At 48.5% G+C, this 23362-nt stretch overlaps 1 protein-coding gene across 1 annotated transcript in view; it reads left to right on the top strand.

Annotated features, from left to right (window-relative positions):
- The window catches only part of SLC12A8 (solute carrier family 12 member 8), a 130914-nt gene that overhangs the window by 59548 nt on the left and 48004 nt on the right, over positions 1-23362 (top strand). Inside the window, 1 exon segment of the mRNA XM_050781415.1 lies at positions 11421-11534. Coding sequence (XP_050637372.1) covers positions 11421-11534 — 114 coding nt within the window.

Consider the following 23362-nt stretch of genomic DNA (forward strand, 5'->3'; position numbering starts at 1 on the left):
GTTCCGCCTCAGCTGTAATTTGCTGCATGGATTTGATCAAGTTAGGTAACCTCTCTGACCTGCTCTCTTTGTTTCTGAAAAGCAGGTAATAGCACCTGCTTCGCTGGGTTGCTAAAGCATAAAATAAGATAATGTTTATAAGAGGCCTAGTGTCATGCCTGGCACAAAGTAGGTGCTCAATAAAAAATTATTGTCATTATCATTGCTTGTCCTGGAAGAATAGTTCCCTGGAGGCCCTGGGTTATACTCTAAGACAGTGCTTCAGGATCTGGGGAGCTTGTTAAAATGAAGGTTCCAATGCCGCAGGTTGGGGACTATACTTTGCATAGCAAGGTGGTTTCCTGGAGCGCCTCAATCACGTTCAGTCAAGAGCAGCAGCATCCTTTCTTCTCCTCTTGCTCTCCCCGCGTGCTCTCTGGGTTGATCAGTCATCAAAGCACTTCTCAGGCTGTCCGGGCAGGATGTGGGGCAGGATGTATGGTCACTGGACTCAGCCAGCACCCCAGTGACTGCAGCCACCTGGGGATGAGGAGGCGTTCCCGAGGGAGGCTTGAACTTGTCTCTGACCTTGAGGATTCCTAATCTGACGGGGAGATGGTACAAACACACCTCACTCTCCATAAGCGCCTGCAGAAAAGGCACACAATGGCTTGCAAAAGAACACACGGAGACACAGGAAGGGGCCACTTCTGGTTTCCTCCTCTCAGAGCCAGGAGGCCGAGAGCAGAGCGCCTCTGCCAGCCCCACAAAGGGAAGCGGGGTGCAGCCTGAAGCTGCAAGGTCAGGTGATATGGCACTAGCCCAGGGCAGCCCGGGTTAAAGGCACACTCACTCAAGGCCAGCTGTCATTTAGTGGGACCGCAGGTTAAATGCTGCTCCCAGGCCTTGGGTCCCGGTGACCAGGAAAGTTTTGAAATTGAGAACATGTGCTGACCACAGGACTAGGACAACAGCACCCTTGATTTTGCAGAAGTCTTCCCTGGGAGTTGGGCATGCTTGATATTGAGACGCTGCAGCTTGTATTTCTTGACAGCTTTGCTGCAAATGCTCACACACCTCACCCTTGAGTAAAACTCCACGGATTCCAGACGTCAGCAAACTCCTGAGCACAATGGTCCTTTCCACCTAAACCCCTGAGCACCAGTGAGTTCTGCCTACATTGGTGACTGGTGGTCAGAGGGCTTGCTGGACAGCTTCCCCGCCTCGCTTCTCGTGGAGGAAGGACCTTCCTGTGGTGAGAAGAGGTGTCCCCTGTGGCAACAAACTGAGACTTTGTCTCTACAAAAAATGTAAAAAATTAGCTGGGCATGGTGGCGCTGGCCTGTAGTCTCAGCTAGTCTGGAAGCTGAAGTGGGAGGATCACTTGAGCCCTGGGAGGTGGAGGCTGCAGTAAGCCGTGATCATGCCAATGCACTCCAGACGGGGCGACAGAGCAAGACCCTGTCCCCACTATCCCGCCAAAAAAGAAAGAAAAGAATAAAAAAGACATTTCGAGATGAGGGAGAGAGACCACATTCGTAAAATTTTTATTACAATATAATTGTGTTTTATTATTAGTCATTGTTGCTCGTCTCTTACTGAGCCTAATTTATAAGTTAAACTCGATCACAGGTATGTATATACAGGAAAAAACATAGTATATACAGGGTTTGGTATTATCTGCCATTTCAGGCATCCACTGAGGGTTTTGGAATGGATGCCCTGTGGATAAAGGGGAACTACTGTAAAGGGAATTATACAACATTTGTCCTTTTGCGTCTGGCTTCTTTCACTTAGCATGATGTCTTCAAAGTTCATCTGTGTTGCAGCATGCATCAGAAATTCATTCCTTCTTATGGTGGAATAATATTCCATTGTATCGATATACCACATTTTGTTTATCCATTCATCTGTGGATGGATATTTGGGTTGTTTCTATTGTTTGTTAATATTAATGTTTTATATTTTTTGCATGTCCCCTGGGGCTAGGTGCTGGAGATACCCCAGAAAATAAGAGAGCATGGTGCTTGCCCCCACCTGGCTCATAGTCTAGTGGAAAAAACAGGCAAGTAGCCAGCCAGTAACAGCAGAGAGATGGGGACCCATAGGACATATTGGACAAGGGCTTGGCCACACTGGGTTCTGATCTCCCCTGAGCAGCTGCTAACTTTGTGATGTGGGCGTCTCCTTTCTCAGGCCTTAGCTTTCCCATCAGTAAAATGGATTTAAGGCTAAAGAGTGCTGTGATGCTAACTTTCTACAGTTCTATGATACCGAATCTTTAGCCATGGGATTCTAAGGGAGGCCCTGCTCTGTTTCTTGGGTAGGACTTGGGGTGGGGGAGAGCTGCCTATGGCTGCAGAACTTGGTGGGGAAGGGGTCTGAGCATGTGAATATTTTCAGCCTGGTGCTTGGCAGGAGGGGGGCTCTGCTTACGTATCTGTGTGTTGATACTGACTGCCCCTTCCCTGCAGGGGCCACTTGACCTCCCACCCCCTCTCAGCTGCCTGCCTAGAGAGGATATCCAAGCAACAGTGGGGCAGGGCAGACTCCTTGACCAGCTTGGAGCTGTGCAGGGGCAGCTGATTTGAGGGGGCCATGAGTTGAGTTAGGATTATTTTGGGGGTGTTGGGGGTCAGGAGTTGAAGCGTGAGAAGTGGGATGCCAGAGGCAGAGACAGCCAGAAGGAATAAGTGGTGGCTGGGAGGGACCCACAGCCAGGGTGGAGACTTCCCGTTAAAACAGCCCCTTATCCTGGCGGGAGGGAGAGCGCATTCCTTTCCCCCAGGAGATAAGGAGGCCAGATTTTCCTTTCTTAGGGCTCCTTTCTAGGGCAGGCTAGTGGGGGCTCTATGGGCTGGGCTGGGGGCGGGGTCTCTCTGGACCCCTCTGCAGGGTCCCAGCTGGACCAGCTGGAGCCCCTGGCACTCGTCCAAGACTCCCTGCAGTCTTGGACAAGCACCGCCGCAGCAGTGGCAACACGATGTTTGAATCCCAGTTGCCTCTCTGTGCCTCAGTTTCCTTCCCTGAAAAAAAAATCCATCTACCTCATAGGGTAGTTGTGAGGCTTCCGTGAGTTAATACGGTAAAGCACTTGGAACGAATGGTGCACAGCGGAAGTGGACAGCACTGTTCTCACCCCGAGATGCCTCTTGTTTCCTGGGGCCCAGGTGAGAACCTAGTGGCTCCTCAAGTCAGATTCTTTTCACATTCTTGGACATTTGACAGCTCTTTCGGCTGGAGGCCTCTCTAGGCAAAAATCCCCTCTCAGCTTACTGATCTCAAGGCCATTATGAGAAAAGGTTCATTAAGCATTTAAAATAGAGCCCGTGTTAACAGATGGAACAATTTCTTGGTTATCAGAAACCATTCTTCATGAAGAAAAAGCTTATCTTTCCTTTCACAAATGAGGAATCCTTAGCTCAGAAAGAGCCCCGGGACTGCCGTCCTAGACCACAGGGCGTGGCGGGAGCTGCTCTTTTTATGGGACACTTTCAACCGCTTCCCTCCCAGGCCAGGAGGCTGCCCTGACATCCTCCAACCTGGCCCTTCATCCCCTGGGTTGCCCAGCCCTGGGGGTTCTTCCCGACAGCCAGCCCTCCCACAGGGTGGGGGCCCTCCCCATGGCCAGGCAGGGGTTCCAGGCTGCTCCTCCCTAGGCAGGCTGGGTGGGACTCCCCTGGCCCTCTGGGCAGGTCCAGCCCCACTTTAGATTTCCCTTCTGGCCATTGCTGGAATGCCCAGCCCTCCCTCTGTGTATTTTCTCTCTGGGTGGGGTCTTGGGCTGGAAACCCTGTGCACATCCTCTCTCCACCCTCTCTTTGGAGGACCAAAGTCAATAGGGCTGAAGCCAGAGAGGAGACTGTGGTCCGAGGAAGGCTCCAGGCTCACGCCCAGAACTCCGTGGGGACCTCTTCGAAACCTATTATTATTTCCTCTTCCAAATCTCCAGGCAGTGATCAATACAAAGCAATACAGCCCAATTCAGTTTAATTTCAAAACAGTCCGATGCAATACAGCCCGAGTCAGTTCTATTTCAAAACACTTTTATTGAACACCAATAGTTGTACCAGGATTGTTATGACCCAGTTCAATGGGAGAGCCCAACAGATTGGGACTTGATACTATCTGGACTCCAAACTGTACTCTCAATTAGGGTTACTGTTCCCCTTTTGACCCTGCATGTCTTTTGAACAATTGGCTCCAGCTTGCCCTTCGGTTTCCTCAGTTGTTAAAATAGGCCGATGAATGAGACCATGAAGGTTTCCTCATCTCTCTGTCTTTCCATATAATCTCTCATTATCGGCCAGTAAGGTTTTATTAACATACGAAACTGTGGTAGGGAGCTTGTTTCACGGTTCTGGAGCACATCCCGTATCAACAACCACAGAGTCAGGGTAGAGAGGGGGGCATGTTATGGAAGCTGGTTTGGGATTTTACCTCTGCCATTGGAAACCAACTGTGTATTTGGAGAGTGTGTCCTAAGAGGCCTGAGAGTGGGCTTCTGGCTGGGTAGACTTCAGAATTAGAAGGGTTCTGAAAAATTATCTCGTACTCCGCTATTGAGAGTGCGATCTGCAGGCAGGAGCGTGGCATCACCGGGGAGCTCATTAGGAAGGCTGGGTCTCTGGCCCATGCCAATCTCGCTGACTCAAAATTTGCGTTGCAAACCTCCAAGGGAAAAGGGCTTGTTTACAGTCCCACAGTGAGTCCTCGCATAACCAGGGCCCTAACCCAGCTGTCCTGATTCCTGGTTTTGCCGCTGTTCTTGCCTTCCTCCACCCAGAGATCTTCAGGGTCCTTGTGCCTGGAAGGGGGCCCTGTGCTTCATGCCGACGGAGGATGAGCATGGCGGGGACTTCTCCCACATCTATGCTTCTTGAGTTCAGTTTTGACTGGGCTCCTCCCTGATAACCTATAACTGCTTCACCCTTTGCAGCTCCCAGAAGAAAAACCCCACTCCCAGCCCAGGCAGACCGGTCCTGCTGTGTTTAATTGCCCATCTCTGTGCCTCTTAGCCCATCTGGGGCTGGGCAGTATCTGAGTGAGTGAGTGTCCGGGTGAGGGTGGGGCTGCTTGGGAAGGAACTCTTGTGGGTGACAAGTGGCAGGATGGGGCCTGTGGACACTCCCTTTCCTCCCCTTTCCTTGGACCCCCTGGGCCAGGCAGTTTCGGATTGGCTGCAGATCCCCGTCTCCGTGAGGCCGCGTCTGGCGAGGTGCAGGTGGAGAGACGCACTGGGCTGTCCAGAGGCTGCGCGCGAGGCCGGGTGCGAGGTCCCGCGTGCGCCCGCGCCCACTTCCTCTGCCGAGGAGCCTCGCGCAGTCTCCGGGGCCTCCCACTTCCCCTGACGCCCCTCCGGCGTCGTCGTGCGGGTACCTTCCCAGAAGCGGCCTCTCCTTTCCCTTTCCTCGCAGAGCCGCTCTTCCTGCGCCCTCCGAGCCCCACCCTCCTTGCTCCGTCCGGAGCCCTTCCTCTGTGCTGGCTATTCTCGGTTGCGCCAGCCTTTCCTATTGTCCGTTCCCAGGAAAGGGCTGTCTGACTGGTCGTCGGTCGCTGGTCCAGAGGTGGGGGACCCAGAAGAGAGCGCCGCCGGAAGCCCCCGCCGCGGCAGGAGCCCGCAGCCCGCAGCCCCAGCATCATTTTTAGAAATCTCGCTTTCTAAGTTAGTCAGCAGTGCAACCCGACGCCCACAGGGAGGGGTATGACTTCCCGACTCCCTCTTCTAATTTCGGCAGCCCCCAGCGGCGTCGGTGGCGGGGGGGAAATGTCGGGGGTACCACAGGTGCCACCCAGAGCCCCCCAACAGCCACCTACCCAGGCCAAGGGCCCCATGCCCGGCTGCTGGGCACCCCAACAACCCTGCTGGAGCAGCTCTCGGTCCCACTAGTGACCCCCGCTGCCTGCCTTTGGCTAAGCGGAGGAGGGTAGGCTCCCGCGAGCACCCCTTGGGAGCAGATGGTGGGCCCTGAAGAGCCACAGCCCACTGGCCACATCACAAGAAGCCCGAGTTACCCGAATTCCGGGTGGTAAGATCAAACCTTTCTGCAGACAGAGCTTCAAGGACTTTCCCTCTGCCTGCTACTGCCTGGGTCTTGTCGTCATTTGTTCTCTCTCTTACCCGCCCCCCGTTTTGTTTTTGTTCTTCCTAAAAGCATACAGCTCAAACTGAACCAAAGTATTTTTATTCCTTGGATAGAGAAACAGATGTTCAGGTCAAACCCAGATCCATTCTCATGCAGCAGCTGCAGGGCCCAGGCATCCCACGCCTTTGAGAGTTGGAAGATGTCAGATGACAGGACCCCAGACCACAGTCTCAGTTTCACCAGCAGAGGAATGAAAGCCCAACAGAGAGGCAAAGAGACTCTTCCGAGGTCAAGAAACAAGTGTTGGAAATCCCTGGGGAGGCCAGACGTCGTGGCTCACACCTGTAATCCCAGTGCTTTGGGAGGCTAAGGTGGGAGGATTGCTTGAGGCTGGGAGTTTGAGGTTGCGGTGAGCTACGATAGTGCCACTGCACTCCAACCTGGGTGATAGAGTAAGACCCCGTCTCTTTGAGAAAAAAAAAGGAAAGAAAGAAAAGAAAAGGAAATTCCTGGGGAATGACTTTGGGATGGATTACAGAGGGACAGTGTGGTAGATGGAGACCTGAATTCACTCAGATGTGGGGTCCAGGACGGGCTGTGTCCTCCCAGCTGTGTAAACTCCAGCAAGTCGCATGCCAGTTGGCACAGGATAGGACTCCTGCCTGCCCTACACAGATGGGGCCGGGGGAGATGCCGTGATCTCTGTGGGCATGTTTCCTGGGGCTGAAAGGCAACCTGTGCTGTAGGTATCTCTCTGTAAGGGGGTGCAGTGCCAGGGCCTGGGGACCCACCTCCTAGAGAAAGAGGCCTGGGTTCTGCCACCGGGAGAGGCAGTGGGTGAAATACAGACACATCTGGCTATGTGACCTCGAACAAGATTTTTCATCCGGATCCTCGGTGTCCTCAGTTAGTCGTTGTACAAGTATGACATTGTAAGGTCTTGGTGCTCAGTGGCTGGCACATAGGAAGGGTTCAGTCATTGGTTGCTTGGCATTATTTTCAGAAGTGAGGTTGCTCTGTGATGTTCTTGGGGTGACCTGCACAATCTCTGTGCACACAGTCGTGGCCATTGCTTGGCAAGGATTATGGCATTAAAACATTATTGGCTGCGTCACTCTCAGGGCTGCTGTCCATTCTGAGGCAGGGCACGGCGGCAGTCAGGGCTTGGGAAGTTGTGGGTGCCTCCTGGCGGGACAGTCTTAGGTGCAGATGTAGCTGCTAGAGTAGAGGTCTCGAACCTTAAGGTCCATGCCCTCCAGAGAGACTTCAGAAATCTGCCCTCTCCCAAAATGATATGCAAAATGTGGTGTCTATGGGGACAGGGACCATGGTTTTCATCAGACTCTCAAATGGGGCAACTAAAAGAATTAGGAACCTTTGGTCTGGGCATCAGCAAGTCAGGCATTAAGAGCCACTGTTGGAGGGCATGGCAGATGGCGTGGACCTCAGCCCTAATCCTGGGTGTGACCTGCTGACCTCACACCGTGCTTAACTAGCCAGTACCGGCCAGTCAGAGCCATCAGTTCCTCCCCTGGGCACCCACTCTGCATAAGCCCAACAGAGAGTCAGCCATGCCTCAGGTCTGGCTGGGCCACCAGGTTCAGGGTGTGGGAAGGAGACCCAGGCCCCAGCAGGCAGGATGGGGACCAGTGAGGAAGACTCTTTGGGGACTGGCTCAGGATTGGGGGCCCTGAGGCGGGGTGGTGATAGGTGAGGGGTGCAAGTCATAAGGGCCTGGGAAGATAGGGGCAGAGGAAATGAGGCAGGGTCCACTGTGCCAGCTTTGGGGGCTCCTTTTTGTCCACTGGAAAGTGGCCCATGTGAGGGATGGGCCACCAGATCCAATGCCCTGCCTCAGTGGGCTTGGTCAAAACAGAAAATTCTCTCTGAATAAGGCCTCAGACTGTGGGTCATGCAGGTACAAGTGGGGGTGTTCTCACCCTCTCTCTCTTTTGCTCAGTTTCTTTCTTCCTTTGGTCCTTATTTTATTTTCCCTGTCTTGTTTATGTTTTTCTCATAAGCCACTCAAGTCATTTTGGGAAATAGAGTATAAACAGAAAGAAAGAAAAGCTCTTCATACATAGAAAAGCTTCCTGGAGAAAGTACGCTTTCAATTGTGGGATGTTTTGTTTGTTTTCCTAAAAGGTATTATTTTTTGATGACAAGTAGATTATGTTCATTAAAAAAAATTATTTTGTCACCCAAACTGGAGTGCAGTAGCACAGTCACAGCTGACTACAGCCTTTACCTTCTGGGCTCAAGTGATTCTCCCACCCCAGCTTCTTGAGTAGCTAGTACCATGCCCAGATAAGAGTGAGTGTGTGTGTGTGTGTGTGTGTGTGTGTGTGTGTGTTTTGTAGAAGGGGTCTTTCTGTGTTGCCCAGGCTGGTCTAAAACTCCTGGGCTCAAGCAGTCCTCCTGCCTCAGCCTCCCAAAGTGCTGGAATTGCAGACATGAGCCACTGCACTCAGCCCATTAACTTAAATGTGGATGTTTTGTAGAAATAAAAAAAAAGAAAGAATTGCCTGTAATTGCATTATACAAACAGTCACAGTTAGTATTTCAGTGTGTTTTCTTCTAGCTGTTTCTTACATGTATAGATTAATACACCTTTTTTTTTGTATTTATACTATAAATGGTATCCAGTTTTCTGAATTAACATGTATTACATATAACATGGACAGTTTTCTCTCATACTAAAAACTCTTTATAAGCTTTTAAAATGTCTCAGTCTCACATAGTTAGACATTCAGAACCTCCTCTGATGTTTTTTATTTTATGTTTATTTTTAAATTTTAAAAAATTGAGATAGAGTCTTGCTCTGTTGCTCAGGCTGGACTGCAGTGGTGCAATCTTGGCTCATTGCAACCTCTACCTCCCGGGTTCAAGCAATCCTCTCGCCTCAGCCTCCAGAGTAGCTGGGACTACAGGCGTGCCCCATCACACCTGGCTAATTTTTGTAGTTTTAGTAGAGACGGAGTTTCAACTTTTGGCCAGGTTGGTCTCAAACTCCTGACCTCAAGTGATCCACCTGCCTCAGCCTCCCAAAGTGCTGGGATTATAGGCGTGAGCCACTGCACCCGGCCCCTCCCCCGATTTTACATTATTGTAAATAAAGCATTGACACGTATTTTTGTCCATAGTGTTCTTTGCAAAGTTAAGACTATTTCCTTGAGCAAGATTCAGTACTGAGCTTGGCTCCAGCTCAGAGCAGGCTGGGCCAGCAGCAGTGTGAGTGTGAGTGTGCACTTGCGAATGTGGCAGGGCTCCATTTCTCATTAGCCCTGCAACAGAGGGCAACTGAGGCAGGCCCACAGGCAGCCAAGTGACTCATTATCTCAGCCTGCGCGTCTTGCTGAAGGAACAGGCGAGAAAAGGCTTCCCAGTGACTCATCTGTTGGGCCTGAAATCCCTCTGAACCTTCAGGCTGGCCAGAGCAAAGCCCTTCAGGCCCGGTGACCAAATATTCCCATGTGTCAGGGCCGCCCTTGGGCCCTTGAAGATGAATGCGCCTGATGAAGTGTTTTATGTCCTGCAAAGCGGGCCTGCCGGGCACGTACAGCCCTCCGCTCAGATGTGCTTTCCGATCTGCACATCGGTCCAGCTTGGCTGAGCTCAGTTCCAAGGCAGGCTGGGCTGGTTTTCTCCTCCTTAAGACTCATCAGTGAGGTCAGCCAGCGGATAAGCTAAAGTTAACTTAGCTATTATTGCTTTTTTGTTAATGAGGGGAGGGCCAGCTATGAAGACACCAAACCATTCAGAAAAGTTGTACAGCACTTAGGATTGAATATGCCAGAACAAATTCTGTATTCAGGCAAAATAAAGCAATTGACAATGATTTAAGTCCTGACTGAACTCTCAAGGGTCCCTTGTGCTTCCCTGAGGTTTCGTTTTATTGTTTTTTTAAAAAATGTTTTTCTTATGAAGTTGTGAATCTTGGAAGCTGTGTGAAGCACGGGCGACCTCACTGGACTCATCGGAGTGGCAGGAGCCTTCTTTTGTGGATGGAAGCTTGGGCTGTAATTAAGCTCCAAGTGGGTGGAGGATGAGGCTTGGGGAAATTCTGTCCCTGAAACCCTAGAGTTGGCTGTGGAGTGAGAGCTGAATACCCATCCTACGGCACCACAGGGGTTGAGGGAAAAGGAGTAGGGATTGGCTTCTCTTGGACAACAATTAATAGGAACAAACCAACTCCTTCTCAGAGATGAGATTCAGAAGCAGAGGCTGAATATCCTGGGTGTTCCTGAAACCAAGAACACTTGACTTGTGTCTTAAAATTCCACAGCTCACTAGCGTGTTCACAGATGCTGTTCAAAGTGACCTCCTTTGACAAAGAAGCAATGTGCCTGCAGGGTTGAAACCACTTGAAAAAACTTTGTTAAAGTCGATGTACAAAAATGTTTAAAATGCTTTGAGGAAATAAGATCTGAGATGTTCCTGCTATAAAGTAGTCTGTGAACAAGTCGAATTGAAAGTGTGGAAGCGAGATGTGCCCATAGGCTGAGAGATCTAAGAGAAAGGTTCTTTTCAGCGTGACCCATATTTGCAACCTAGCTACTGTGCACCAGTGCAGTGCTTAGCTCTGGGGGATAGAGACCTGCAGACCTGGATTTCGTGCCTCAAGGAATCTAGTTGGGGAAGGCCTTACTGTGGCCAGACCTAGCGCCAAGAGCAGTGAGGAGGGAGGAATAGATTCTGATTAGGGAGTCCTTATAAAGCCCAAAGGAGCACCATTTGAGCTGAGCTTGAAGAGTTGGCCCAATATGATGCTTAGAGATGTGGGAGAAGAGTCTGGAAGGCCAGGAGACTGCTTAACGAAGGCACGGGGGTGGGGGTGGTGGCCTTCCTCAGGGTATAGCTGCTGGGGAGGAGAAAAAGCAAGGGATGAGTAGGGAGTGGTGGCTGTTGCCAGGTTGTGGAGGCTTTGATAGGAGTTTGGACTTGATTCTGTAACTATTAGGGATTCGTTGAAGGTTTTTGAGTAGGGAAGTAACTTGCAAATATCGATTGATTTTTTAAATGGAAAACAAACACATAAATACATGCTCATTGAAAGATATTTCAGCTATATTAAAGTCTGTGAAGCAAAAGATGAAAATGCTCCCCTTCCCAGAACTAACCACTGCTTCCTTTCATGTTATTTCATCCACCTGTGTCTATGGGATCGGCACACAAAAGTCAACCCTAGAAGTGGGAAGGAAGATGGTTCTGCAGAGCCGCTCTGTCACTCTGTGTCACATACATGCCCTACCTTTCCAACATTTAAAGTAATATATGAAGTAGTACTGTCATCTGGGGAAATGCCTCCTGTGTCTTCTCACTGGGCTCACGTTGCTCTCCATTGCATTATTTCAGAACATGGTTTCATTGGATATTCACCCGAACTGCTACAGAACAACACGCTGCCCGATTACAGCCCCGGGGAATCTTTTTTCACTGTGTTTGGGGTTTTCTTCCCAGCGGCTACAGGTATTGTAATCTGGGTTCCTTTTTACTCTCAAATTTGGGATATAAGTTCTTGGTTCCACAATTCAGCATCATCATTGGCCTACATGTGCTCTTGGTATGTATATCCAACTTTAGATATGGGCTTAGCTTTGACTAAAATTTTGTTATTTTGTTTATTTTTGTATGTATTTTGTAGAGACAGGGTCTCACTATGTTGCCCAGGCTGGCCTTGAACCCCGGCCTCAAACATAAAAATCTATTATTTTAGCAGAGTTTACCGAAGGCCCTCAATATGATTTAATCCTCCTCACTCCTTACACATTGCACCTCTTGTTCATAGAAAGGACACGTATCTCATAGGGCTGAACGGGACAGATTCCTCAGCAGGACAAGCTGCTCTTTTCACAGGTGGAATAAGTGCATGCCTGGAATGGAAGGGAATGGAATGGAAGGGAATGGAATGGAAGGGAATGGAATGGAAGGGAATGCCTTCCCTTCCCCCTGCCCATACCAGCACATCTTCTCCCAGAGGGCAGAGAAACACTATTGTCTTTTCTTGCTGTATCAGGTGTGAGCCAAAACAATATTCCAGGGGTGAGGAATGAATCTCCTCACCCTCCCTTCCCCAAGTTCCTGCTCTACAGTGACTGTAGAGGAGTCCCCCACAGCCAAGCTACCTGTAGGACCCCTGCCCCATGCTTGGGTCCCTGGCCTGGAAGGCAATAAGCTAACATGTTGACCAGATGCTCCATAAAAAATAACATTTACTAGTGACTGGATTTGTCCCAAGGGAACAGACTCTTACTGAAGAGAGAAAAGCATTTCACTCTTGATCAAGAGAGTTTTGATAGCCTGGAGTGTATTTGCCTCGTCTCCTTGTCTCTCTCCCCTTTCCCTCTGCCCTCCTATATGTGGCCATTTCCTTACTTGTTGTCCCCACCCCAAATGGGATAGGGACAGAAAAAGAAGGAGAAGCTACTAGAATGTCTAAGATTGAGAAGATTGTCCATACAAGTGTTAGCAAAGATGTGGAGACACCAGAACCCTCATGCGCTGCTGAAGGGAATGTAAAATGGTGCAATGACTTTGGAAAAAAGTTGGACAGTTTCTTAAAAATTACATCCAGCTATTCCATGCCTAGTTATCCACTGCAGAGGATCAAAGGCCTGTGTTCATCTGAAGATTTGTACATGAACTTTCAAAGCAGCTTAAATTTTAATAGCCCCCAAACTAGAAATAGCTTGAATGTTCATCAACAGATGAGTGCATAAACAAACTATGGTGTAGCCACACAATAGGAAAACACTCAACAATCAAAATAAATAACTGGCTGGGCGTGGTGCCTCATACCTATAATCCCAGCACTTTGGGAGGCTGAGGAAGGCGGATCACCTGAGGTCAGGAGTTCAAGACCAGCCTGGACAACATGGTGAAACCCCGTCTCTACTAAAAATACAAAAGAAAATTAGCCTGGCATGGTGGTGACAGGCATCTGTAGTCCCAGCTACTTAGGAGACTGAGGCAAGAGAACCACTTGAACATGGAAGGCAGAGGTTGCAGTTAGCCGAGATCGTGCCACTGCACTCCAGCCTGGGTGACAGAGCGAGACTCTGTCTCTAAAAAAAGAAAAAGAAATAACTATCGATACACACAATAATATAGGTGAATCTCAAAATAATTATGCTGAGTAAAAGAAGTCAGGTCAAAAAAAGAGCAAATAAATACGATTGTATACATCTCCATTTATATGCAGTTCTAGACAATGCAAGCTATAGTGACAGATGCCTGGGAATGGGAGTGAGAGGAGCAGGAAGAAGGGATTACCAAAGTGCAGAAGGAAACTTTGGGGGGATGAAAAATATATTCCTGGTCTGGCATGGCGGCTCATGCCTATAATCCCAGCACTTTGGGAGGCCAAGGCAGGAGGGTCTCTCACGCTCAGGACTTTGAGACCAGCCTGGGCAACATGGTGAGACCCTGTGGTCTCTACAAAACATGATTAAAAAGTTAGCTTGGGCCGGGCTCAGTGACTCATGCCTACAATCTCAGAACTTTGGGAGGCCGAGGTAGGTGGATCATCTGAGTTCAGGAGTTCGAGACCAGCCTGGCCAACGTGGTGAAACCCCATCTCTACTAAAAATACAAAAACTACCTGGGTGTGGTGGCATGCACCTGTAGTCCCATAAACTTGGGAGGCTGAGGCAGGAGAATCACCTGTAGTTCCAGCTACTTGGGGGTGGGTGGTGGGTGGCAGGAGGACTGCTTGATCCTGGGAAGTCAAGGCTGCGGTGAGCCTTGGTCACGCCATGGTACTCCAGCCTGAGTGACAGAGTGAGACCCTGTATCAAAAAAAAAATTGTGTGTGTGTGTGTGTGTGTGTGTGTGTGTGTGTGTGTATTACTGATTATAGTGATGATTTTATGGGTATATTCATATAGCAAAGCTTTTCAAGTTGTTACACTTTAAACATGTACATCTTATAGTATGTTAGTTATACCTCAATAAAGCTGTTAAAATGAAAAGGATAATAACTTTAATCATCTTTAATTGATTTTCCTCAATCCCATTTCTCCTTATAGCAATAGCCTTTCCCTCTCCTCTTCATAGCCAAACATAACATGTCTCCCCATCTCCATTCTTTTATCGCCTGCTCAACTCTCCCACTCTGTCTTTTGGGAATTGCAAGCCTGTCTCTCCAACGACATGGCTCTGTCACCAGTGACTTCCTTGTTACTAAATGCAGCACGCATTTTTAGTTTCTCACTTTATTTGACCTCTCAGCAACAATGCACTTTCCTTTGCATTTCTCTTGCCTTCCATGGTGCAGCCTTCTCAGCTCCCTCCTACTCTCTGACTTGCCTTCATAGGTGCATCCCCTCTGCCTGACCATCCAATGTTGGGGATCTTCAGGCTATTCCTAGGCCCTCGCATCTCTTTCTCAACTATTTTCCTTGGAGTCTCATCCATGCTCATTGTTGAATAACCACCCTCAAAACTGATGACTCTAAAATTCACACTTCCAGCCCAGACTTCTCCAATCTTCACATCATGCATTCAGTTGCCCATGTGACATCTTCTCTTGAGTATCTTGGACCGAACAAGTTTGACCAAACCCATCTCACCTACCCCTCAACTCGTCCTCCTCCTGTACTCCTGATGTCAGTAAATGGCATCTCCACCCAGCCAATTGCTTATGCCAGTGATCAGACCAACCTGTTTCTTTCCAGTGCCCTCTAAGTCTTGTCAATTTTACCTCCTAAGAGTCACTAGATTCTCTCTACTTCTCCTTATCTCTACCACCTGACCACTCTGGTCCCAGCTTCATCTATCGCTTGTATCACTGCGTCAGCCTCCTGCCTGACTTTTCTTAAGGCTCAGCCATGGAAATGAGCCTGGAACTAGGACTTGAAAGTGGCAGGTCGAATCCTGATCCACAAATCCAGATTTGCCAGAAATAGTGCGTTTTCATTTTTATAAAACAGGAAGAGTCAGTCTCTGACTCTAAGCCTTCATTCTGCCGGGATGGCTTAAAATTAACATCAGTAATTCAGCATGCCTCCACCTGCTCCTGCCATGCTCTGCACCAGTTCCAGGGGCTTAGGGTTTTATACAGTACCCAGACATGTTTGGGGGGCTCTGCAACTCCTTATCTGTAAACAGAACCAGGCCTTCCCATCGTCCTATCCATAGGGCCTTTCAGGTTTGTGCTGCCTCTGAGCCACGTTCAGGGACCAGAAATCTGAGATTGGGAACCCTATGCTTAGGGTCTGTGTACTCCCCAAGTACATAGACTGGGGGTCTTACCAGCTCCTCACCAGTACTGCCAGGGAGTGGGGGGGGTCCCAGGTCCTCATTTCCCCAGAACCTGTGAACAGCCTCTCTCTCCCCCTGCCCCAAACTCCAGAACCAGTTTTCTGTCAAATATGGGGGACACTCCTGTCCAGGGCCAGTGTTCTGGGTGTGTGACCTATGCGTTCACACTGTCCCTACCCTGAGAAGGGCCTCATGCTTGTTTTAAGGCTTTGCTGTTTCTAAAATTCTTGGACCGGGCACAGTGGCTCACGCCTCGTAATACCAGCACTTTGGGATGATGAGGTAGGCAGATCACTTGAGCCTGGGAGTTCGAGACCAGCCTGGCCAACATAGTGAAACTCCATCTCTGCTAAAAGTACAAAAATTAGCTGGGTGTCGTGGGACATGCCTGTAATCCCAGCTACTCAGTAAGCTGAGGCAGGAAAATCACTTGAACCTGGGAGGCAGAGGTTGCAGTGCGCCGAAATCGTGCCACTGCACTCCAGCCTGGGCGACAGAGTAAGACTCTGTCTCAAAAAAAAAAAAAAAAAAACAACAACAACAACAAAAAAAACTTAATAATTTTTGATTCTGCATTTGTATTTTTATGTGGCCGCACAAACTATGTGATAGTTTTTCTCCTTGTCCCCCCATGTTTTCCCCAGCCATTCTGCTGTTTCTTTTCTGTTTCCCTCCAAAATCTTCTAAGGACCTAGGCTTTTGAGAAACAGAAGCCAAAACAGTGCACAGGCAAATTCTGCTTCCTCTCTGCCTCCTGTCTCCCACGAGGCAAGAGAATATAGGTCAGCTTCCTCTTGAATGGACAGAAAAGGAAAGGGGAAAAACAGAGGGAATTAAAACAAAATTAACATCTGTAGATGTTTCCCAGTCTCTCTTCCTCTCTCCTGCCACACACAAATTGAAAACCATCTGAGTGTTCCCCGGGGCCTGGCAGTGTCCCCACTGAGTGAAGACCCCTGGGCCGAGATGCCAGGTTAGCATTTACCCTAGAGGCAGGGGCAGAAGGCCTCTTTGCCTGGTCACACTGCGCAGGGAATGTCCCGGGCGTGCTCTGGTGCACCGGGGGTTGTCTTGGCAATGTGGCCCTGATGCGCCCCTCCAGCCTGCTCCCACGGCTGGCTTTCCTAAGAGAGAGGATGCCTGGTGTGAGTGGGGTTGAAGCGATTCTCGTGCTTCAGCTTCGTAAGTAGCTGGGATTACAAAAGCATGCCACTATGCCCAGCTAATTTTTGTATTTTTAGTAGAGATGGAGTTGAGATCAGCTAGGTTGGCCAGGCTGATCTCGAACTGCTGACCTCAAGTGATCCACCCGCTTCGGCCTCCCACCTCCCAAAGTGCTGGGATTAGAGGCATGAGCCACCATGCCTGGCCTATATTCCCTTTTGATAATGATACTAAAAGCCTCACAGACACGGGACATTCTGGCTCAGAGATGGAGTGTCGTCGTCCTTCCGCTGAGAAAGCTATAGCTACCTAAGACGATGAGTCAAGATTTGTTTTCTGTGGTTTAACTTATGAGTATTATTTTGTAAGATTTCAAATGTAGCCGGGCGCGGTGGCTCAAGCCTGTAATCCCAGCACTTTGGGAGGCCGAGACGGGCGGATCACAAGGTCAGGAGATCGAGACCATCCTGGCTAACATGGTAAAACCCCGTCTCTACTAAAAATACAAAAAAACTAGCCGGGCGAGGTGGCGGGCACCTGTAGTCCCAGCTACTCGGGAGGCTGAGGCAGGAGACTGGCATAAACCCGGGAGGCGGAGCTTGCAGTGAGCTGAGATCCGGCCACTGCACTCCAGCCTGGGCGACAGAGCGAGACTCCGTCTCAAAAAAAAAAAAAAAAAAAAAAAAAAAAAAGATTTCAAATGTAAAATGATAATAGTGCATAGATTGTAACTACACAGGCCTCTCTGCCCCACCCCTTTTAGGGGACATGCTTTCCTGTCCCTCCCACTCTCCTTTGGCCCAACCAAGGCGAAGAATCATTGATCCAATCCTTTATTTTACCAGATGGGGGAGGAGGGGTGCAGAGGAGCTTGTGAAGGACCTGACAGAGGTTACGCAGCTGATTAGTGGCCGGAGTTGGGCCGTCACCCTGCTGTGGAGAGCTGCCCTCCGTGTCTCTGTCTCTGTTTTTCAGGGCCCCAAATGTAAACACGATAGGCAGGACGAATGGTTTGTATGACTTGCTGTCTCCTGGCAGATGTTCAGTTAAGCTATGAAAAGCATGGATGATTGGCAGTTTCCATGGTGATAGATTTGCTAAGGATTAGCTCCAAGTGAGTCATGGCTGGGGCTCCCTCCAACGCCATCCTCTTCTGGAACAAGAGAACCTCCAGGCTGTGGCAAGGGGAGAGTTTTAAAGAACAAACCTTTCTGTCCCCCAGCCCCCCATCCTCCCGTCAGAGATATGATAGTTAAGGACGTTTTATCCCAAGGGCAGGCGACCTCCTGGGAGAGCGGCTGGAGATTTGGTCTGGGGGCTCCTCTGGATTTAGGAAGCTGTCCCCCTGCCCCCTCACTGCACTCTTCTCCATTACACCCTGTGCTGGTGGCTGCAGGGGTGGAGTGGGGGGCTTGGAGTGGACACTGTACTTGCTTTGCTTCTCAACATGTGTTCCTTCTCCAAGCTTCACTACCAAACTTTCCCTGAGAAACAGACATCCCCTCTCTAGGATTTCACACACACCACACGGATGCAGCCACTCCAGGGATCCGGGAACACCATTCTCGGAGGAACTAGGAAATGGAAATTCACTGAGAAGAACGTCAGTCATGTGAAGTCCTGTAACCCTTGTTCCCAGATTCCACACTCTTACTGGAAGGGATAAGAGCCTCTTTGGCCACAGCCAACACATGGGCCTGTGGTTGACCGCACCCAGCACGAAAAAATGTGGTAGGAAACCTACAGCCTTTACTGAAACGTCCAGTCACCTTCCTTTTCAAGAGCCCAGCTATTTCTGTGATGCCCTTTGACCTCCCTGGGCCTGACTCCTCTCTCCTGCTCATGTACACACTCTGAGAAGCTCTGGGAGTTTGCTGGGCCCTCCAGTTGGCTGGTTGTCTCCAGGCCCCTCAGCCCGGCTGTTAGTGCTCACCCCTCCTCTGGTCTACTTCCCCCATTCTCCCCTCCCAGGCGTCCCCTGGGTCTCCTCACAAGTTATGTGTCTTATGAGTGAGAGGACAAGAACTTGCTTAAACATGGGGATCAGAATGGGGTCCTCATGTTTAAGGACTAGAGAGCCCCAAGTAGGGACAGTCTGAAGATGGGGGCGCACTCCACTCCCTTCATTCTGATGGACTTGTGAGCAGAAACAGGAGACAAGATGGAAGCTTTGGCTGGGCTCAGTGGCTCAAGCCTGTAGTCCCAGCTACTGGGGAGGCTGAGGCAGGAAAATTGCTTGAACCCGGGAGGCAGAGGTTGCAGTGAGCTGAGATTGCATCACTGCACTCCAGCCTGGGTGACAGAGTGAGACCCTGTCTTTAAAAAAAAAAAAAAAAAAAAAAAAAAAAAAAAAGCTTAGGCCAACATGGTGAAACCCTGTCTTTACTAAAAATACAAAACTTAGCCAAGCGTGGTGCATGCCTGTAGTCCCAGCTACTCGGGAGGCTGAGGCAGGAGAATCACTTGAACCCAGGAGGTGGTTGCAGTGAGCCGAGATAGCACCACTACACTCCAGTCTGGTGACAGAGTGAGACTCCATCTCAAAAAAAAAAAGCTTTATAATTATTATACATGTCTATTTTTTGTGATTTTATTTATGGAATTAATTTATAATTGTTTTATCAAAATAATTATACATATCAACAGTTTGTATCAAAACAATTATAAATATCGACAATACTTATTATCATTACAGTAACCTATTATGTCAGGCACTAAGCACTTTGTGTATAGTTTTCCATTTAAACTTCTCCACAGCCTGACTGGTTCCATCAGACACAGGGCTGCCATGAAGTAGATGAAGCCTGGGCTTCAAGGTCCCTCACTTGTGTGGGCTCCTTCCAAAGCCCTGTTCCTAATTTTATATTCATAATTTTGTACTTTCAAAAAAATTTCGGGCCCCACGGAACCTAGATCCTCCCACAGGTTCTATTATTTACCCATTTTACAGATGAGGAAGCAAAGACAGAGAGAGGTTATTTCCCCAACATCTCCCAGCCAGTAAGCGGTAAACCCCGTTACTTCCCACGTACTGAGAGAGGATGCTGAAAGACAGAACACACAATGTTGGTGCCGCCCCTCATTCAGAAGCCAATAAATCTTGCCTGGGTCCTGGAGATGGCAAGTTGCATTATTTGACACTGTCTGTCCCAGCAGGATCTCTAAAACATTGAGAGGGAAGGAAACTCACAAGTTTTGCTCCAAGAACAGAGAAAGAGAGGTTTAGAGATTTTTGCAGGAACAGCTAAACAAACAAACCAACAAGCCAGGTATGGGAAAGGAGTGGGGTTTGGCAATCAGAAGGAAGGTAATGAGAGGCAGACTAGTCTTTAGGAATCTGAGGGATTTCTGAGTAAGGAGCAGAGCCCATCTCTCCTGGGTGAGCATTTATTTAGCACCTACAAGGTGCCAGCCACTATGCTAGGTGCTTGTGAATATCTGTTCCAACTTCACCACAGCCCTGCAAAGCAAATAGTATAATCCCCATTTACAGGTGAGGAAAGCAGGGCTTGGAGCCACATTGCCTCCAGACAGTAATAGATCCCTTTTGTTTTTTCAGTTAAAAAAAAAAAAAAGGCAGCAGATGAGACTTGGGCACGTTAGTGCATGTGTAGTCTGCCTTCATAAGAAAGAAAAATAAAGTTACGAACTTAGAAAACAGGCAGCAGAGAAACAATTAGTTATAAATGGAAAGAAAAAGTTGAAGAGTTTCTCAGGACACAGATTTGGATTGAAAAGTCCCCAGGAGGAAGCTTGGAAGTTCCTTGAGAAAGAGTCAGTTGTCCTTTGTGAACTAGCAGGAACCTGAAAAGCCTAGAAAAACTGTTGGGCTTTTCTTTTCCTACGAATCTTCATTTTCAGGAACAGAAAAGGGAATTGGAGTGGGAAGTGGGCTTGTGGTAATTGGTGATAAGTAAGAACTTTGGTCTATGTGTGCCATTGGGTGATTCAGGGGGCAGGGAAGAAAAGAGATGAGCTGCCCACTTGCAAATGTTGGTAAGTGTTCATTGACATTTACACTGGTTATTTTACCCAAGGATGTGTATTTGAGAGCTGTAAGGGGTTGATTCATCTTCTGGCCATCTATGTCTTCTGTGAGACCAGACAACGGAACTAGGCACTGACTCCAAGCCCCCTGTTCACCATCCGTCGAAACTGTAGGCGTAATGTCAATGTCTAGGTGGCTACGGATGCCACTCGAGGTGTAGCCTCATAAACCTAAGCTGGTCAAGTGATGGCTGACACCATCAGACTTGCATATTACAGCTGAGATCATAAAGCTGTGCCTGAAGGCCCCAGGACTGGTGTGGAAGGCCAAGCCAGAAGGGTTTCCCCGTATTAAGGAAGCTGTTTACGTAAGTCACATGGTAACAGTGTGCGGACCAGACAGATCATCATTGTGATGCAGGGAGAAAAAACATTTTTGGGTAAAGCAATTACTGCTTCCTGGAACTGGCGTTGAAAACTCAGAAATGCCATCAATCCAGCACGGTCTAGAGATGAGGAACTGGTGATGCAAGCGCCTGTGGGGAAATCAATACGCTGTGCCGATTGTAACTGATAAGCTCAGCCTTGTGGTGGGGATATAACCCCACATTAATCATGCAATTACTGTTTCAGAAGGGGAAATCTACAAAGAGCAGGGGTGTTAGGAAGAAATGGAGAGGCTGTGTGATATAGTGGAAAGAACACTGATTTGGAATCAGGAAACTTGAGGATTAGTGCTGGTTCTGTTAGCAATTAGCTTGGAACACTTGAATCAAATGGCTTCCCTTCTTTGGGCCTCCGTTGCTTCATCTGTGAAATAAAAGGTTGGAGTAGATGATCGCTAGGGTACCATCTAGCCTTAAGAATCATGATTCTAAATAGCCGTTTTATTTTTTATTTTTATTGTTTTTGAGACGGAGTCTTGCTCTGTCGCCCAGGCTGGAGCGCAGTGGCGTGATCTCGGCTCACTGCAACCTACCCAGGTTCAAGTGATTCTCCTGCATTAGCCTCCCAAGTAGCTGGGACTACAGGTGCATGCCACCGTGCCTGGCTAAGTTTTTGTATTTTTAGTAGATACGGGGTTTCACAATGTTGGTCACACTGGTCTCGAACTCCTGACATCAGGTGATCCACCCACCTTAGCCTCCCAAAGTGCTGGGATTACAGGCACGAGCCACTACATCCAGCCCTAAATAGCCAAATATAAACAATTTTTGGAAGCCCACCAAGAAAAGTGTCAAGACCAAATAGTAATTATAAAATGGGCACTGAGTGTTTCCCAAACTGTGCTCTGTGGAACTTTAATAATGAACACAGTGTTTCATTTCTTTAAAAAAAAAAAAAGGGTTCAATGCCAAATAAGTTTTGTGAAACACTATGCTGTTCTTAGAGATAGACAGTGAATATTAGCATATCATAAGCACTACAGTAGCCCAGCACTGAAAACCTCTCTAATTAAGGTTTTCCCAACCTTGTTTTCAATTGTGGAACTTTTTAAAAAATGTAATATTTGTAAAACACCTGGGCACTAATGCTCTGGGAAATAGTATTTGTTCTATTACGCCAACCCTAAATGTAACTCTAACCTTAACGATAGTGTTTTAAAATTGCACTGGATGCAAAAGGAAAGCAAACTAGAGAATTTCTGTAACACTTAACACAGATGGGAAAAAAAATACTAAGTCAAAATACTTTTTCTAGCTCTAACTAGCGAATCAGACATTTATAATTCACCAAAGCTAGAGAACATTGCCCAAGAATTGTGTGGTAACACAGAGGTAGAATTTTGGAAATGACAGTCACAGTGTGTGAGCCCCTATAACAAATGTGCAGGCCGGGCACGGTGGCTCATGCCTGTAATCCCAACACTTTGGAGGCCGAGGCAGTCGGATCACCTGAGGTCAGGAGTTTGAGACCAGCCTGGCCACCATGGTGAACCCATCTCTACTAAAAATACAAAAATTAGCCAGACATGGTGGCAGGTGCCTGTAATCCCAACTACTTGGGAGGCTGAGGCAGGAGAATCACTTGAACCCAGGAGGCGGAGATTGCAGTAAGCCAAGATTGCACCATTGCACTCCAACTTGGGTGACAGCGGGAGACTCCATCTCAAAAAAAAAATCCAAACAAACAAACAAAAAAAACACAAATGTACACTTTGCCATGGGAACCACCCACATTGCCCCAGCAGGAATCACCCATGAAACTTCTTGTCTGCAGTCCGAGTTGCCTGCATCTCCTTGTCTGTGACTCTTTGTGTCTGTGATACGATCTACTTTCTGGCTTCTCTGTTTTCTCTCAAAAGCCAGCTTTCTGGCCATATCTGGGCCTGGCTCATTCCCGTGCTACAGTCAGTCCTTTCTCCTCCCACTGACCAGCATCCTAATGTACTGCACATCAGGAAGCCTACACAGAACCTGGGGAAGGAGGATAGGGGGTTTGTTATGGAGACAGTATGTGTTTGGAAGCAGGAAGCAGTTAGGATCAATCAGTCACTTTCTTCCACAGAAGCATGTATTGCTGTAGTGTTCTCAGGGGTCTTCATGGGTTAACTTCTGTATAAATGATCTGAAGGAAGGTGTACAAAATGACCTGACAAACTGTAGGAGGTACAACAATGGCGAGGAATAAAGAGCACTATGTCATGATATGGTTAGGCTCTGTGTCCCCACCCAAATCTCACCTTGAATTGTAACAATTCCCACGTGTTGTGTGAGGGACCTGGTGTGAGGGAATTGAATCATGAGGGTGAGTCTTTCCCATGCTGTTCCCATGGCAGTGAATAAGTCTCACGAGATCTGATGGTTTTATAAATGGGAGTTCCCCTACACAAGCTCTCTCTTGCCTGCCGCCATTCAAGACGTGACTTTGCTCCTCTTTCACCT

The sequence above is a fragment of the Macaca thibetana genome, chromosome 2 (assembly GCF_024542745.1).
Source record: "Macaca thibetana thibetana isolate TM-01 chromosome 2, ASM2454274v1, whole genome shotgun sequence".
In the NCBI taxonomy this organism is placed as follows: domain Eukaryota; kingdom Metazoa; phylum Chordata; class Mammalia; order Primates; family Cercopithecidae; genus Macaca; species Macaca thibetana.